At 39.9% G+C, this 17,610-nt stretch overlaps 1 protein-coding gene across 1 annotated transcript; it reads right to left on the reverse strand.

Annotated features, from left to right (window-relative positions):
* Nucleotides 1–2,442: 2,442 nt before the first annotated feature.
* bhlha9 (basic helix-loop-helix family, member a9) lies at nucleotides 2,443–3,747 on the reverse strand. Its single transcript, XM_032575787.1, has one exon. The coding sequence runs from the start codon at nucleotides 3,657–3,659 to the stop codon at nucleotides 2,724–2,726; it is 936 nt and encodes a 311-aa protein (XP_032431678.1). The 5' UTR covers nucleotides 3,660–3,747; the 3' UTR covers nucleotides 2,443–2,723.
* Nucleotides 3,748–17,610: the final 13,863 nt, after the last annotated feature.

The raw sequence follows: 17,610 nt of genomic DNA on the forward strand, positions 1-17,610 counted from the left end.
GTTTTTGAAAGTAAAACTTTCACAGTACAGTGTGCTTTTGTATTCACATCTTTTTTTTCTTTTTTTTTGCACAGTAGTTCAAGTTCAGTAAAACTGGATGAACTATAAATACCACTTTTTAAGTCCTGACCCTGACTTGCAGATGGATTTACTAGTTTGGACTTGTAAACCACCCTGGCACATAAACATACTTTGATCTAAACCCCTCTATTGCGGTTCTGGCCGTTTAGTGACATCATCCTGCTAGAGATGGAAACTCCGTCCCAGACAAGTGTTATCCAGGATTTTCCTGCATTCCTGTATCTTACTTGTCCATGCTAAAGAAAACCATCCCCACATCATTATCCTGCCACCACTGTGTTTTATTTTGAGGACTGTGTGTCAATGGTGAGGTGCAGAGTTAGTTGTTTTTTTTTACCACACAATTTGTTGCACTATTTGTTTGAACCAAAAAAGAAAAGAAAATTGATGATGAACTCTTGTTTAAGAGTTCTCTTCTACATTCATTGTTTAAAAACATTGAATGTAGGAAGATGAATTATTGCAATCAATCAATCAATCAAATTTTATTTGTATAGCACATTGCAGTAGTTCCCAAAGTGTGGGGCGCGCCCCCCAGGGGGTCGCAGTGCCATTGCAGGGAGGGGGGCGCTGGAAGCGGTATGGATGAATGTTAAAAAAAAAAAAGTTACACAAAAGTGTTTCACTGTAAAGATGGTTTGTAGTGTGTTTTGTTGCAACCTGAAGTGTGAAATAAACTTCACTGGAGTTTGAAAACAAAATATGTGTATAGGTTTATGTCTGGTTGAACGATATGTGTGCCCAGTTGATATTTTGTTTTCTTTTTTGGGGGTGGATTTTATTGTAATCCATAGGGGGGCCCAGAAAATCTTTGGGAACCACTGGGGGGCCCCAGAAGAAAATCTCTGGGAACCAGTGCATTATTGTAAGCTAGAATTACTAATAATAAGTCACATGATTGCTGGATACCACATTAAATTGGGTGGAATGCGTCATAAGCTGGGACTCTCATCAGTTATTGCGTTTTGTTGCCAAAAGAAAATGTCATAAGAGATACAACAAAATAATTGTCATTTTCATCACAAACTCACGACTCTTCAGCCAGACTCTGTTGAAAAAAGTAAAACCAAGACAAACAATTTAAAAAACTTCGGAAAAGAAATATGATTCACAGAGCGTTACATCAGCTCACTGTCACTCTGCAGCTCTCAAGTGAGCAAATAAACTGGCACAGGAGTGAATGCAGATCGACCTTTGAGCCAAAGAGGGAGGAGAAAGAGACATGCCGTCACTGCACTGTCAGCCATCGCTGTCTCTCACTGGTGATTCAAGCTTTCCCAGTGATTCACGTCTGCGCAGAGACTAAACAACAGGCCCAGAGTGTTGTCACTCTTCTTTTTCTCACCACCAACATCCTCCTTCTCATATTATTTCGCCCCTTCTCTCCATTCATCTCTGTGTTCATCTCCCCACTGCTTCCTGCTTGCTAATTGTTGTTGTGCCCATACCTGGTTATTTTTCCACTGAGTGTGCACCAGCTCTCTCTGTCTCAAGGTCCTTGTTGTTAGACCTCCAGGACGTTCAAAAAAAAAAAACTCCTAACACACCCAATTACACCTGCGGGCCGGTGCAGCCCAGCAGGGGATTTCACTGCGCTGATGACGGGGCGCACTCTTCCTTCCTGAACCCACATAAATCTGTCGTTGGCTTCTGTCCTGGAGTCTAATATTAAAGCTGTTTTCCATCATGCTGAACTGCAAGGAAGGGAAAGCTATTGTTAATTAGCATGGTCTGGTGTAGCTGCGAGCACTGGCCACGGCTGGGACTCACCCCTTGTTTTTAAAGAGCCTCCATCATGACAAGGCTGATTACTGCCATTGAGGAGGATCATTGGTAATAACCTACCCACTCAGGATGCATTCGTTCTTCTTGAAAAGCACTGTTCACACTTTTCTACTGCTCGCTGATTTATAGTTTGAACCTCTGCCACAGTTGTACTCTTGCCTCTGTTGAAGTGTGTGTAAATTCCACCTTGACTTCTCTTCTCAGAGAAATGACAAGAATGGACTTGCAAGGACATTTCCACTGAGCGAAGGACCTCTGTCATCTCACAGAATACGAGAAACTACCATCCTGAGGCTATAATCAAACTCACACACGTGCACCCCCACGCATCCTTGCAAACTTTGCAGGATTTGTGTTGGTCTGATCGTGAAAATGCAAAAAAGAAAAAAAAATGGAGGCAAAAGTCATTTAGATTAAACATTTAATTTCAGAGTTCAAAAAGGGATGCATGAGTTATTTTGCAAAAGCAAAATACACTTTAATGTATCTTCAACACGAAATAACATAATAAATACACTGACAGGTGCTGCAGTTTTGAAGATGAGGTTTCTACAAAATAAAACGCTCACAAAGCAGTTCTCTTCACAGTTCTCTTCATTTTTCAAGGTCTTACATCAAGGAATGTAACACAAACTTTAACAACCGCAAGGAATGACATTTATCTGACACTATGTCATCCTTTTCGACAAGCATGCTTTCTAATGGTTTAGATTAAACCTTTAGAAATGTTGGCTCATAATACGTTCCCTCCTGCAGTCCACAGAGTTCAGTAAGCTGGTTCTGCGCCCAGTAGTTTCATTTCTGAAAGTCTGTTGCTGCTGTCCGATTCTCTGGGCTCACAATAGAATCTGAGCCTGTTACAGTATATCTGAGCACAGAGGGAAGCTGTGCTCTGGCTCCTGCATGTAGCTCACCTGCCATGGAAGCCCCAGAGTAGGAGGTGGCTCCACAAAACTGTCCACGTATCCTTGAGGACACGGGGTCCACATTCCCGACTGATACCCCAACCCATCACCCATTTGAGGGTATCGCAGCGGACTGGGCGGGTGATCATCAGGGCTGTTGCAGAGTCCACGAGAGGCGTAAAAATGTCCCTCAGTTGGATAACAAGGGTAGTGTGGTGAAGGTGGACATGATGTCACCGTGTTATCCATATATGCGTGTGGATCCGCAGACAGCCTGTGGAGGTGAGGCCCCTGTTGCGGCTGCAGCTGCTGAGAGATAGATGCATGCCAGGGGACATAGCTTTGATGGTCCAGGCGAGGAACTGCAACTCTGGTCTGTTCCAGTCGAGACCCTCCCACCACAGCTGGTCCTGCAGGCGACCTGTGGCATTCCCGGTGGCTGCACGGCTTGTTGGGAGGATTTGAACTCAGGAATACTGAGAGGGCAGAGATGCGGTTGATGGCCCTCTGCAGAGTGGCGATCTTAGACAACCGTTTGCCACTCAGGTCATGATTCAGGGCAACTCGGAGAGCATTGAACGCTTGGTTGTAGTCCATGATGCGCTTTCGCTCTCGCACATTAGCAGCCATTCTCCGAGCCTTCGAACGGACCGGTCTGTTACGCTTCTTGTTCTGGCCATCCTCAGGGTCGCTGGCGCTGCCTTGGAAAGACGGTTTGACACCTCCATCGTCATCGCCTTGTCCCAGCGCGCCAATCTCGAGCTCTTCCTCAGAAAACTCGGAACTGGTGACACTGCTGCAGCTCATTGTGTCAATAATGCGGGACACCAGACAAGTCCGAGCAAAGTCTGAGAGCGGAATTCGTTGGTTAGAAGTTGTCTGCCTCATCAACGCACTCCCTTGGTGTGTTCAGTGAGTGGGGCTGTCGGTGTTTGCTGCTGCCCAGGTATTCTCTCTGTCTTACTCCTCTGGTGCACCGTGGCTACCTTTACCTCAAAAAGACAGGTTGGTCTGCTTTTTAAAAGATCTTGGAGTCACATGGTACAATCATTTGAGAGGAATGATGCACTCTCTCTCTCCTTCCAAGTTTATGGGCGCCCTGCAGGCAAATGGCACTGTCACCTCCTCCTCCTGCGCTGACTCTCCCTCACATCTCTCATCATATCATTCAGAAGAGCTGCAGCTACTAGATATTTACACACACTGCATGAAAAGAAATATAGCCTTCCTTAACTGTCTGATATTATATCAGACCGATCTTTCCCCGTTTGAGGTCGGTTAGAATTACCAAAACTATTTCAAATATTCTTCAATTTAACAACTTATTGAAGTGGTTTATTAAACTAGTTTTTTCTTACATATTCTTATTACATCATTACCTCTATTCTTACTCTTTCCCTAAAGACTTTCAGTATAGCTGAGCAGTTTTTATGGTTCCCAAATATTGGGATTTGCTTTTTCAACTCTTTCAGTTTGAAATGAAACAATCACAGTAAATCATATACTTTGATTCCTGCACTGCATATTGATTACCATACATATATCCTAGACGGGTGGTCCTCAACTCCAAGCCTCGGGGGTCGGTGTTCTGAAACATTCAGATGTGTCTCTGCTCCAAAGAGTCAAATAATGAGGCCATTAGCAGGACTCTGGAGGACTTGACTGCATGCTGAGGAGGTAATTCAACCATTTGATTTAGCTGTGTTGGATCAGGGACACATCTAAAAGTTCTAGAACACTGGCCCTCGAGGCCTGGATTTGAGGATCCCTGTCCAACTCAAGAGTTGGGGTTTAGATGCGTTTCTGCTTCAACACACCTTATTCAAATGCTTCAGCTACCTCTTCAACATGCCAAAGATCTGCAGAGCTCGCTAATGAGCCATCATTTGATTCAAGTGTGATGAGGCATGGAAAGAACTAGAAGTTAACAGATGCCAGCCCTTGAGGACTGGCTTCGGACATCACTGTCCTAGAGGAATTGAACATTTATCAAAGTGACCTAATCTGGTGTATGTTTCCTCTCCTATTGAGTCTAGGTGAAGCGGAACCTTCTTATCTCCAGCAGGTAGGCTTCATCCTGCCAATTAGCTGTCTCTACAGTGGCGATTCTCGCTCTCCCTGTCTTTCTGTTTGCTCAGTTTTAAGGGCCATGTAATTTAAAGTGGCTGCCCTGAAACCCATTCCCATAAATCAGGCCTGGGCAGCACCTGAGGACAAGACCAAAGTGAGGCCTCCACTTCAAAGAGAGGGAAAACCAAGGGTAAATATTTCACAATTAGAACCTGTGATTGCTGCTGGCCTCAACAATCGATCTTTCATCGTCTTTGCTTGTGAGGAAAGGGTGCCACTTCGGTGGAAGTGGAACATTCGCACAGTTTCACATATTGTAGTTTTGCGTAAGGTAGATAATTGCTTGTGACTTTTTAGAAGGAATGTTGGGTTAATGCAGAAAACAATCACTACAATTCACCATGTGATCTGCTTCTGACAATAAATGAAGAGGGAAAAGACTGACTGTCACGTCTTAGATTACTACTGTGTCTTTAAGTGATTCCTTTGACTTTTACCAGAGTGTATGGTCAACGATGGGTAGATTAAAAGCAGCCTCTCAGGCACTGAACCGGGGGTCATTGAGAAACATTGCTTCCTTCCTGCTCTCTCCTTTTATTATGTGTCCAACTCTTTGAGACGCCAGCCCAGTTTCAGTCCAGACCTACACCTCTGGATGTCCAACTATTGAACACCAAATATTTCTCCAGTCTTTTCACTAGTATGGATAATTCAGCCAGTCATCTGCTGAAGTCCCGTCCAATCTGAGCCAGCTGGTTGTATCTATCTAAACCACTAAGTGTAGCTGATTTTAAACTGGCACTTAGAAGAGTAGTCATACAGTACACCTCTACAAGCATACAGGCCGCCTTCTGAATGTTATTCTGACCTACAGGTTTTTAAACTGCTGAATACCCAGAGAGAACCCAACATGCAAACACCATTCAGATAATCCTCGAACCCAAGACCTCCTTGATGCAAGGTGCTTCCCCAATGAGTTACTGCTATTGATCCATTCTTATTAAGCTTATCATTACATAATTATGTTACCCCTGCATTGTGTGTAAGTTAAAGTCAAGCATCCATTTATACGCAATACAATTGTGAAGAGAGTTGACATTTCACCAAAGATTATCCTAAAATTGTGCAAGAAGACACCTGAACAACATTCAGTCTAAGTATTTCAATATTTCTCTTGTTTATGATGTTCCACGCCTGGAAGGTTATAAAACCTATCTTCACCACACCTTTCTCTTTCTGATATCCCAAATATCTTCATAGCCAAAACAGTTTAAAATGCTCTGCACATGTCACTCAGCCGCAAGGGGAGCAAAGGCTTTATCGCAGCGAGTGATTTGTGGCTTTACAAACATGTCAGATTTACTGCTCTGCTAGAACAGAGCATGGAGAGAATACTGCCTCGGACTCTCCCTGTCCATTCATTTTTGACAGATGACAAGACACCAGTAATTATCAGCCGCCGGGAATAAATCAGGCAGATTTTATCACGCTGCTAGCTGTGCCCTTGATGGAATAACCATTTTCAAGCAAGGGGGAACCAGTCCAATGCCACCGAACCTAGGATTTGTAAATCTCCTGCTCAAGCCCCCATAATGACTGGTTGTTAGCCGTTTGTTATTAGAGGTCTGTGTGCCAAAAGTTATAGATGTGTATTTCCAAAGGGGTACTTACAGGTAATAAGTGAGTAAGTCCGGGTTTGCTAACCTAGCCTTTGCAGAGGTATGTTAATGCATGTTATTGCTGTCTGCTATGGAATTTTCTCACCTCAATAAAATCCTATCTGATAAATACAAATAGTTTTAAAAAGTTGCATTAATTGAACAATCCATAGTTCAATTAACTACGGATTGCCTAAAGCAAACTTTGACTTTTGTTACCAAAGCGCTTTCTCCTTTTTGAAGAAAGCTTCTTATTCACATAACTAGCTAGTGTCTCGTCTTCATCATCTTATTGCCCCATTGTCCTTGAGTTTCAATTTGAATTCCTTGAAAGTCACTTTCTACACGCCAGTCATATCTATATCTTATGTGTTTTCTGTCTTTAGGAATAACATGACACACATAAAGTTATTATGCACATAAGGTTATTGTGTAGAAGACAATATTACATGAAGCAGTATAGATTTGAGGTGAAACAGGAAAAAGGCATGCATTCAAAGGTCAGAGGGGTCAAATGGTGGAGCCAAATAGTCGACTGTCAGGCTGAACAGTTCAAAAAGTTCAAAGTCGGTCTTAGCCAAAAAAAAAAAGCATTAATGTGCCTTTACTTTGAAATATCAATTTTGGTGGGTGTTCTGACGTGTCACCCTGCAAACTAGTCAGATATCCCACACCAGGTAAAGTCTATACAGTGAATGTTGAGGGACTTGGTGCTGGGTTTCCTTAGATAGAAAACCTTTTAAACTAATTACAATAATAAACTGAGCTAAATCCACTATTTCATAACCAGGATCGGTTGGAATGTACGGGTAATTAAATCAAAATGACTTTTTTTCAGTAAAGTGTCTTGAGACAACATTTGCTGTGAAATGGTGCAATATAAATCAATTGAATTGAAGAAAAAGTCAAATTCTTATAGTGAAAAGTTGTTAAAACCTATTGACCAGAACCTTGACAGTTGTAGTCTTTACCTGGATTCCTAGAGACTTTTCTCCTTGCCAGAAGACACCAAACAAAATGGACACAAACACCACTACTTCTACTTCTCTTGCTGAGAATGTATACATATATTTAATCGCCTGAATCTGTGACTTTGTTTTTCATGTTTACATCATGTTCTTGCCAATACTTCAATGTATTCATCTGCCAACAAAAACCTGGAGTAAAACTGCCATGACTTTATATTATTAATGTATGAATTAATGAAATATTCAATGTATAAGTACTGCAATAATCCTCAAGTGGGAAGTTAAATACACTCTGGTAACTAATTATCTCCCTCCCATTTAGGATAATAGATCAATTATTAATGCAAAAATGTGCAAAGGGTACTGAAACAAACTGAAACAGGCAAATTTAGTTTAATCCCATGCCTCCACCAATTTGCTGTTAATGTTTTATAGCAGGAGAGAGCCGATCAATCCCAAGGAGAACACACTGAGCGGCACACTGAAAGTATCCATTTCAAATCCAGTCAGGTCAGGATTTGAACCACAGACCTTCTTGCTGCATCACTTTTCCTACATGCCATTGAATACTCAGGATATACGGCGAAGTCGCACTTAAAAACACACGTCTGTGTCTGGTTTGTCGAGTTTTCCCAAGGACACAACAAACAAACTGTGACGACACCGAGCGAACTGACACAACGGTTATGAATCACTCTGTCTGAGATTTACCGGCAGTTGGGTGCAGTTGGCTGCTGAACTCTCTTTTGACGGCGCATGGCAGCTATAAAATCCCTGCTGTCGGGTTGAAACAATGCCCTGCATATTTCAGCAGTCTTATTCACAACATAGACTGCCATGCATCTGTCAGCTATTAATCATAGAGGTGTGTTAAAGATTATTCTACAACATTACAGAGGTTTCCAGTTGTTTTTGTCCGTGAGATCAAAAGTGTTGTGATTCTAGTTGTCAAAGAAAGAGAAAACTTTAATACATAAGTTTGTAACTTTGAAGAAAAGTTGCTATTAAGATCTGTTGAGATTTGGACTTTTAGATTCAGTTATTTTCTTTTTGGATTGTTTTCCTAATAGCTGTTAATTTTATCCTGCCATTTTGGTTTATTCCTGGTGTCAGTTCAATTATTCTTGGTTTTTGTCTTTTGATTTGTTTCATCGGATTAATATTTATTTCTACCTATTGTTCAAGTTTGTTTTCTCCTTTCGTTCTCTGTTTTTTACCTCACCCACCATTCTGCTCCCCATCACAACTGATAATTATTTCCTCGTTTGCCTGTACCTGCTCCCTTGCCCAGCTGCATCCACTCTCCTGTAATTAGCTTTTCCAGTCCCTTTTGTCATTTCCACCTTTCCCTCAGTGTTTAATTTCCTCTCTCTCTCCTTCCACACTTGCTGGATCCTTTCTTTGCTTTGCCTCGTCTGGTCTCCTGTCATTTTTCACCACTTTGTGTATTTTTTACCAATCATCTTTGCAAGTTGTCTCTTCAGTTTCATTGTCAAATATCTATTTTCATCAGACCTCCAGTCTTAACAGTTTGGCACAAAAGTACAGCCTATGACTCAGTAGCGTCAAACCACAGTAGCTTGAAGTAGTCGCTTTCTCTCAGACTCTCATAGTTCTGGAGACATTGTGAGTCAATCTTATTTACAACATTACTTAAATTCATTAAGTAATGCTGCTCCTCGCGTTCTCACTAAAACCAGGAAGATAGAGCACATAACACCAATTTTAAAGTCCCTACACTGGCTCCCTGTAGCTCAAAGAATAGACTTTAAAATACTGTTGTTAGTTTATAAATCACTGAACGGCTTAGCACCACAATACATTAAAGATCTGCTGTTGTTGTATCAACCTTCCAGACCTCTCAGGTCTTCCGGTTCTGGTCTGTTCTGCATCCCCAGAACCAGAACCAAACGAGGAGAAGCAGCTTTCAGCATCTATGCACCACAAATTTGGAACAAACTTCCAGAAAACTGTAAAACAGCTGAAACACTGACTTCTTTTAAATCTCAACTAAAAACCCACCTGTTTAGGATTGTATTTGAAACGTAATCAATTACAAATTTATTGATGGAACTTGACTTAATGCTTTGTTTTGATTATTGATTCTATGTTGCATTGTGTTTCTGTTTGTAATGATGTAAAGCACTTTGAAATGTCTTGCTGCTGAAATGTGCTATACAAATAAAATTTGATTGATTGATTGATTGATTGATTGATTGATTGATTGATTGATTAAACCTCACAGGTCTTTGACTTTGTGCAACTCTCTTAACAAACACAGCATCTCAATCAGCTTCCGTTCTGAACTTTGACTGAGCCATTGCAACAGCTTGATTCTGTCCTTTTCATCAAATAGTTTCCTGTACTCACGACTTCATTATAAACTCAGTGGCTGCAAGGTGCCTAAGTGCTTTGGGTCCAAAACAAGTCCAATTCGTAAGATCTACGCAATTCGTCAATGCTGGTCTCGGGTAAAAAAATAAATAAATAAATGTATGATATCAATATCTACACCTAACATACTGCTCATGGTTTGATCTCATTTATTTAAAGGACATTATTCCAGACGTCTTGTAGTTTATTCAGATGCAGTGTTGCATTCATGATAATGTCGTATATGTGGAAAGGAGAGGCTTTCTGCTGGCAACATTTCCTGACCTGTCAGATATGATCAATCTTTTTCTATGTATCCTGTCATGAACTTTAACATTTAGCATGCTAACCAAGCTCTGTGGAGTCTAAGATGGAGCTCTTCGGTTTTCTCTGAGCATGTCACTCTCTGACCTAAGGGTGGATTTCCATCTCTCTTGGGAAGATTGGCAGAAACCATAAATATTTTCTATTTGCAATTATTAAAATTATGTTTCACTTTTGTAGAAAATGGCCTTATAACCCTTTCACAATTGATGGGCAGCGATATTGGCTTATATTAGATCATTGCTGATTTCTGTCCTTATTGGATCCAGAGCAGACACTTGCTTGCTGTTGAAAGATCACTTAATCTATTTTGTTGAATTTATTTCTACTCTTAGGTTAATAAGCAATGCCAAACTTAGTTTTCTGACAACTTTTTTTTTGTTGGCTTCATTTTTGCTGAAGAAATAATTATGTGGAATCTGTCTTATGTTTCTCTAGACTATAAACTCTTTAGCTTTGTGTGAGAAAAAAAATCTGATCATTCAGATAGGATTTGCTTGCAATGTTTCCAGGCTAAATATCTGATAACTTTGTTATAGCTTCTGTTATTTAACTGTGTTTATTGTGGTGAAGCTGCCATAAGTTCAAGTTCAAAGAGTGGACACCTGATTAATGGGGTATTTTTACAAGGTCAGGTCATGAAGGCAGACCAGTTGCCAGGCAGACAAAAACAGCACACTTTTGTTTTGAGCCACTAAAAATTCTGCAGTCTCTAATTTAGCCATAAGCAGAACATTACTATAACCCATGCTCTCAGTGATTTATATTGTGCAGCAAAACCATGCAAATCTGTCAGCACTGATGTCATGACATGTCTAACAGTTTCCTCCCCAGAGGAATGTCAGTACATTTCCTCCCCTGTCTTAAATACTTGAATCATGATATGAATCACTCATTTTTATTTGGCTGCTATGTGCAAAGAGATCACAGCAGAAAATACATGCATCGCAGTAAATAAAGAACATTTATTGAAGAAAGGAAAAGTGCAGAGACTCAGCTGTTCATTTCATTCCAATTTGAGTTGATTCAGCATTGGGACATGCAGCTTTTCGCATTGAACAAAAATGCGCAAAAAAGGCGAGTGCTGTGTTTTTCATGGAGCATTCCTTCCGAAGAAGACAGTCATTACACCAGGTTATCATTAAAGGGCCCGTTTGGTATGCTGGAACATGTGGTCAAGGTTAACTGTCAGTGGGCCAGTTCCCACACAACCACAAGCAGTTAAAATAATGCCTTCTGACCACTTAAGATGTTACAAAGCATCACAGCAACCTCGTGGTTAAATGGGTCGCGAAGGTTTACAATGGTCTATCTAAAGGATCTGTGTGTGAAATGTTAAGTCAAGCTAACAGGAAATGTTTGACGTGCGTTAAAAGTGTTGATGAAGCGAGGGGTCACAATGTAGCTCAAGTCTGCAAAATAAATTGTGCACAGATTGAGACAAATGTCCACAACAATGAGCCATCTGTTTGTTTGAGAGTGAGGAAAGTTCTTTTTGTTATTACATGGATGCTGATAATTGCAGCTTTGTGCTTCAGGTCAGCAGGTCATAACCTTGCTGTTTTCCCTCTGGCCAGTAGCAGCTGAAGGGGAAGAGCATCAATGCATGACATTTTCTACGACTATAAAAGCTAACCAAAAAGTTAGGTTCACTAACCACTAATTTGCTAAGCAAGAATCTTTGCTCCACGGATGTTGAACAACTAAACACATTAAAATTTGTGGAAGCAAATGTGGAAGCAAAACATATTTACAAAACTAGTGCAAGCTAAAACTAGACTCCTATTCTCCCAACCCAGAAAAGGAATTAGACCAGAGGATACTTACTTACTTATACTTATCTACCGACCCAGAAGTCCATAGGATACTTGCTTACTTATACTTATTTAGCAACCCAGAACAGGGATTAGAACTTGGAATCCAGAAAAACTACCTTAACAACTACTTTTTAGACTCCTATTCTCCCAACCAAGAAAAGGAATTAGACCAGAGGATACTTACTTATGCCTATCTATCAACCCTGAATAGGAATATCTAGGTTATTTACTTTGGATCAACATTATTAGCTTTTTCTTCTTTTGCTCTTTCCTTTGGTTTGTTATTTTGTTTGTATTTCCTCTTAATTCCTGTAAAGCACTTTGTATTGCCTTGTTGCTGAAAACGTGCTATATAAATAAAATTACCTTTACCTTTGACCTTTACTAGACAAATAAAAATGGACGAATGCTAACTCTAACCCTCTAAACACATAAAAAAATGAGTGAAAGACAATTCTAACCATTAAGATGACAGCAAAATCAATTTGTCATACAAAATCAGCTTTACACATCTTCATTTTCTAGATGATGACTGGCAGGAGACTCAACAAGTCCTCTGTTTCTGATTTTGCTACATGTTATTACTTTAACCACGATTGAAAGCACGTGATGTGACCTAAAATTCATCCAAATAATTAAAATGGGTAACATTATAAGGCAATAACTCAAACACAGATATAATCAGTAAGATTAAAACTATCCAAAGGGACATTTGGTGAGTAGTAGTAGCGAGGAGCAGGTTAGTCGACATCTAACATCCACAGGCGTTTTAAATCATTGAAAATATGTGATGTATGAAACATGAATGAGACTGAAAAGTGGAGTTTATCATAACTCTAATATTTGTGTGGAAATTTTAACACTACAGTTAACTATTTTCTTTACTTTGATGTGTTCTTGTGGCATTTAGCCAGTACACATTTCTGTATGTTCCTCTTTGCAAAATATCTCAAGTTTAGACAAATAGGACGTACAACATACATTTTAAAGTCGTCCCTAAGTTTCTAAGTCCTCGGTCCCTTGGAGCGAGGACTGCACTTTCACTCGGGGACAACCTTGCTTTGATCTAAACCGCCCCATTGTGACTCTGACTATGTTTTAGGTCAATGTCCTAGAAGGTGAATCTCCACTCCAATCTCAAGTCTCTAACATTCAGGATTCTCCTGAATGTTTCATCTACTTTCACCAGCTTCTGTGTTCTTTCAAGAGAAGTGTTGTTTTTTTTTCTTGTTTGCCTGTTTGTATCTGAACATCTCTTTATTTTCATTTTATTTCTAGAAATGCTGCCCTCTAGTGGAAAACAGATAGCACACCACGCTTGACATATAAAACGGGAAGAAACTAATGAAAAATCACAATAACAGCGAAACATTCTTATTTAACATCCTCTTTAAAACTTTTTGTTTTGTTTTTCATGTTATATGATGTTCCTTAAAGGATTTTTTTATGTAAACATCTCTAAACATGAATTCAGTGACTCTTAAAACATAAGAAATGAAAATATGTCTGATATAATTTTTACTGCTGTGGCTGTCTACTTAGTGCATATAGTTATCATATTGGCTTACTCTGTAAGGTTACTCTTATACCTCACAAACATCAGAATCGTTCCAGGTTAGGCTCTGAGGTAATGGGCCCTCTCTTAGTCATTCTTATGAGTATTTTAATTTTGTTTATGTTTTGTCTCATCAACATACAAAAATGGTAAAGAGGAGATAAAAATAAACCTACGACTTGCTTGGAACACGATGTGTTCTTAAAGAATTTAATCAGACACAAGTACAATTTGACAAGAATGTTTCTGATCTGAACAGGGCAAGAATTTGCTGTTATTTTCCATAATTTGCTATAAATATGGGTGGATACATTTAAATAATGTTGAATAATGTCAATTAATGTCAAAAGTCTAAACTATTGAATTATTTATTTATTCTTTCCCCGTAGTTAAGTGGTAAAAGGCAGGTCACATCCAGCACAATTTATTCCAGTCAAAGGTAAAAGATTTTTGTTACATAAAAATGCATGCTAACCATATTCAAACTTTTTGAAGCTCATGAAATTGAAACATCATTTATGATACCTGATATACTAAGGGATTTAAAGTGAATACATAAGTGACAGAGAAAATACTCACTTCCCCCTGTAGATGGTGCAAGCAGGTTGTGTTGGGCTTTCGACAGCAATCAGCTGTAACATAAAGGGAGTATAGTGCTAATCACACATAACTGTAAAAACCTTTGGTCAAGCGAAATGGATGGATAAACCTCTGACACCAAACTGATGATGTTGTACATACTACATACAAAAGATGGACCTGCTCTATATGATGTTTGGGATGTTTTGGTTTTATTGTCATTTTGTTTTTACAAAATTAAAGTTGACAAAAAAACTACATTCAAGCCAATACTAATATGATTCTATTTAATAAACAGAGTTATTTAAAGACATTTTATTCCGCCAACAAAATAAATGTATTCAAGTTACGTATTGGATTTTGTCAAAAAGTTCTTGTGTGATGTTGCTGAAATAAAATAACTTATTTGAAGGCTTTTTACACCTGTTTAAAAGGATTTCAAACAAATGTATCTCCATCTGCGTGTCTGTTAAATAAATGATACATAAACAAAAAACAGAAAGCCTGGCCAGACTACATCTCATTCACACACAATCACAAGTTCTCATGGGAACAATGCCAACAAGAACCAGATTGGATTTATTTTTTAAGATGGAAAAAAAAGCTAATGTTTCAGTTTTTCGCAGGACAAATTTGTGAAATGAATGCATGTGTTTGCTAATGTACGACATGTTATGTTATACGTTACCCGGTAGCGGCTGCAGCTGTACGGCTGTCCCTTGAAATGTTCTTTTAAGTAAAAAAAAAAAAAAAAATCTTGGGATTTTTTTTATTATCTAACCCTCTTTACTATGGACCTTACCAGAGGGGCCGCTTTTCATTGGCTGATGCCCATTCTACGTGGTCACGTGCGTGGCCGTCTCACAAACACACTTAGCTTCCCGTTAGCTAAGTACAGCATGATGGCAGAACTGATACAACTTCTACACCTTGAAGCCTGTCTGCTACACAGTGTTATGTTAGCTAAACAGATCAATATGCAATGTGTCTGTATCTGACATACACTAAAGATTTTATTTTAGCAGGAAACGCTTTGGACTAAACTGTTACTCGTGTTAGCCACTCTAGCTAGCACCAAGTACAGCTAGTCAATCAACCATCGCTGTGTTCAGGGAAGCGCTGATTAATAATCGAGAAATAAATATCAAGCCTGGAAACTTGATATCGTAACGGACTGAATGTTATGTTTTTAACGTAATCTTTGCTCGTCTTTCGGGGCGCAGGCGGTTGCCACGGTAACAGGCGTGCTTAAACTACAAAGAGAGAGAGAGTAAAAAGGTAGGAGTGGTTTTGAGTTGATCACCTGTTCGGGTTATTTTACCTTTGTTTACCTTTGTTTCCCTTTGCTGTGGCGCATTACAGCCGCTGTAGTTTCTAAACATTGGACTAATTACCTCGTTGTGAGTTTACGTCATTCACAACAAACATCAAATAGAACAAATATATTTCATCAAATTTTAACAAACAAATGGCTTCTACCGCGATAATTATGTGAAATTAAATTAATTATATCCCAACTTCAGAAGATTTGCCTTTACCTTTACAGAGCTCTTTGGTTCCTCCTATCAGTCTGTAGCTTCTCATATTGACGTCATCAAACCAAAGTTCAGATCTACCATAACTGACTGACACCTGCTGGCCTCAGGTTTGCGACCAGCTTGTGACTGAGAAACCAGTAACCTCCTCCCAGATGATGACATGAACTTGTTAGTTCCTCTGTCCATTGTAGTAGCTGATATATTGTGAAAATCCGGTAGAAATGATGCACTAATGGAGTCATGTTTACATAGAAACAAGGCTTTGTTTGTGAGACTTGCGGTCACGTGGGTCGGTTGTGGGCGGAGCTTGGTAAGGTCCATTAACAAAATTGTGGAGAAAACAAAAGTATTTCGTGTCAAAACATCTTGTATCCATGTGAGTCTGTGGGGGCGGGCGCGTGTCCGTCCTAAACCTAAATGCTATTGGTCAGTTTACTTTTGTTTATTTGGCGGCTTGGCTCGTTTTCTGTAAGCTAAAAATGAAAAAGCGGAATTTGAACCCTTCCGTAGTTGTAAAATGGGTCGGGTGAACCCGCCTGAGCTTTTTACAGTGTGCTCGGTTCTGGCAGGGTCGCCAAGTTTAACAGCTTTTTTTTTTTGTTTTTTTGTGGTTTCGCTAACTGAAGAGCTAACCGGTCACCCGGTTGGTCGAACATGACATCTGCCAGCTCTTCCTGAGCATCTACTGGGGGGTTAACGGCTAATTCTAGCTGAAACTTTGCCAAAAGAGGAGAAATCAACCAAACATTGTTGCTTCACCTCCTTCTCGTCTGGAAGATCTGGAAGGGATCTCCGTCATCACACCGGTAGGCTTTTTTCCCCCTGTTTTTATTATTTAGTATAATTTGTGTATTTAAAAAAGCAGATCTAACCCGCACATTACGTATGTGGCCTGTATTTGTGTGGTTCAGGTTTGCGCTGGCTTTATGCGCATGATACACGTTGGTGATGTGATTGTGCTCTTGTGGGTCAAATGCAGTGATAGCATAATAATATCCTGCACATTACAAGTCAGTGAACTAAAAACTAGCTTAAAAGTTTTGGAGAGGTTACAAATTTTAAACATTTTAGGACTTGCAAAAGATTTACCTTTTTAAAATTTGTTTTACATAAATTCTTGCTTGCATGTTAGCAAGACAATAAATTTGAGGTTGCTGAAGTTTCTTTAGTATTTCATAAAGTTGATTAAATGTCTTTCCCCAGAAAACACTTAATCCAACAATATCCTTGTGTAACCCAGGCTTTCCCTCTTTAACCCTGCAGCTGCTGGAAGACACCCGATGGACTCTGCGTTGTGTTTGTGTGAGGGTGGGATGTGTTCCGTGCAGGAGAGGAATCAGACAGGCGGCTCGTCGTTGTGGGGAGACTTTGGCGCGTTTATTTTGTTCACCTTACAGGCAGTAAACACACTGTCAGCATTCAATCGTTTTTTCTTTTTACAAAATAATCAAACATCACCAAAACAAAATGTAATTTATACTTAACAGGCAAACTGAACAAACAGAAATAGATCGGTATATTAATATACCGTATATTTTACACCGAGCTAGCAGAGCTGCTGCTTACCTTACAGGCAGTAAACACACTGTAAAGAATACGGCAGTTCGCGCGCAGAAATCCCCTGCGCTACGGTGTCCCCGGCAGGACAAACATGTCGGAATTGTGGTAGTGCCAGCAATTACAGTAAACAACAGCACCCTCTTTTGGAACATTTATGCACTGCTTTACATCTACCCCTGGGTGGGTTTTTTCTTGGAATCCCACTGCTCTGCAGTGACTCTGGAGTGCCATGGGGTTCATTTTCTCCTGCTGTATCCCCTTCCTCTTGGCTGGCTTGTTTGTCTTTTTGGTTAGTTTCTCCACGCTGCAGAGAGGGTCCAGTTTCCTCCATGCTGACTGCATCCGCATTCTGTTGCAGGTCTTCCTCTAAACTTGTCTCGTTCAGATCTAAATCTGA

Source organism: Xiphophorus hellerii, chromosome 11 (assembly GCF_003331165.1).
Source record: "Xiphophorus hellerii strain 12219 chromosome 11, Xiphophorus_hellerii-4.1, whole genome shotgun sequence".
NCBI lineage: Eukaryota > Metazoa > Chordata > Actinopteri > Cyprinodontiformes > Poeciliidae > Xiphophorus > Xiphophorus hellerii.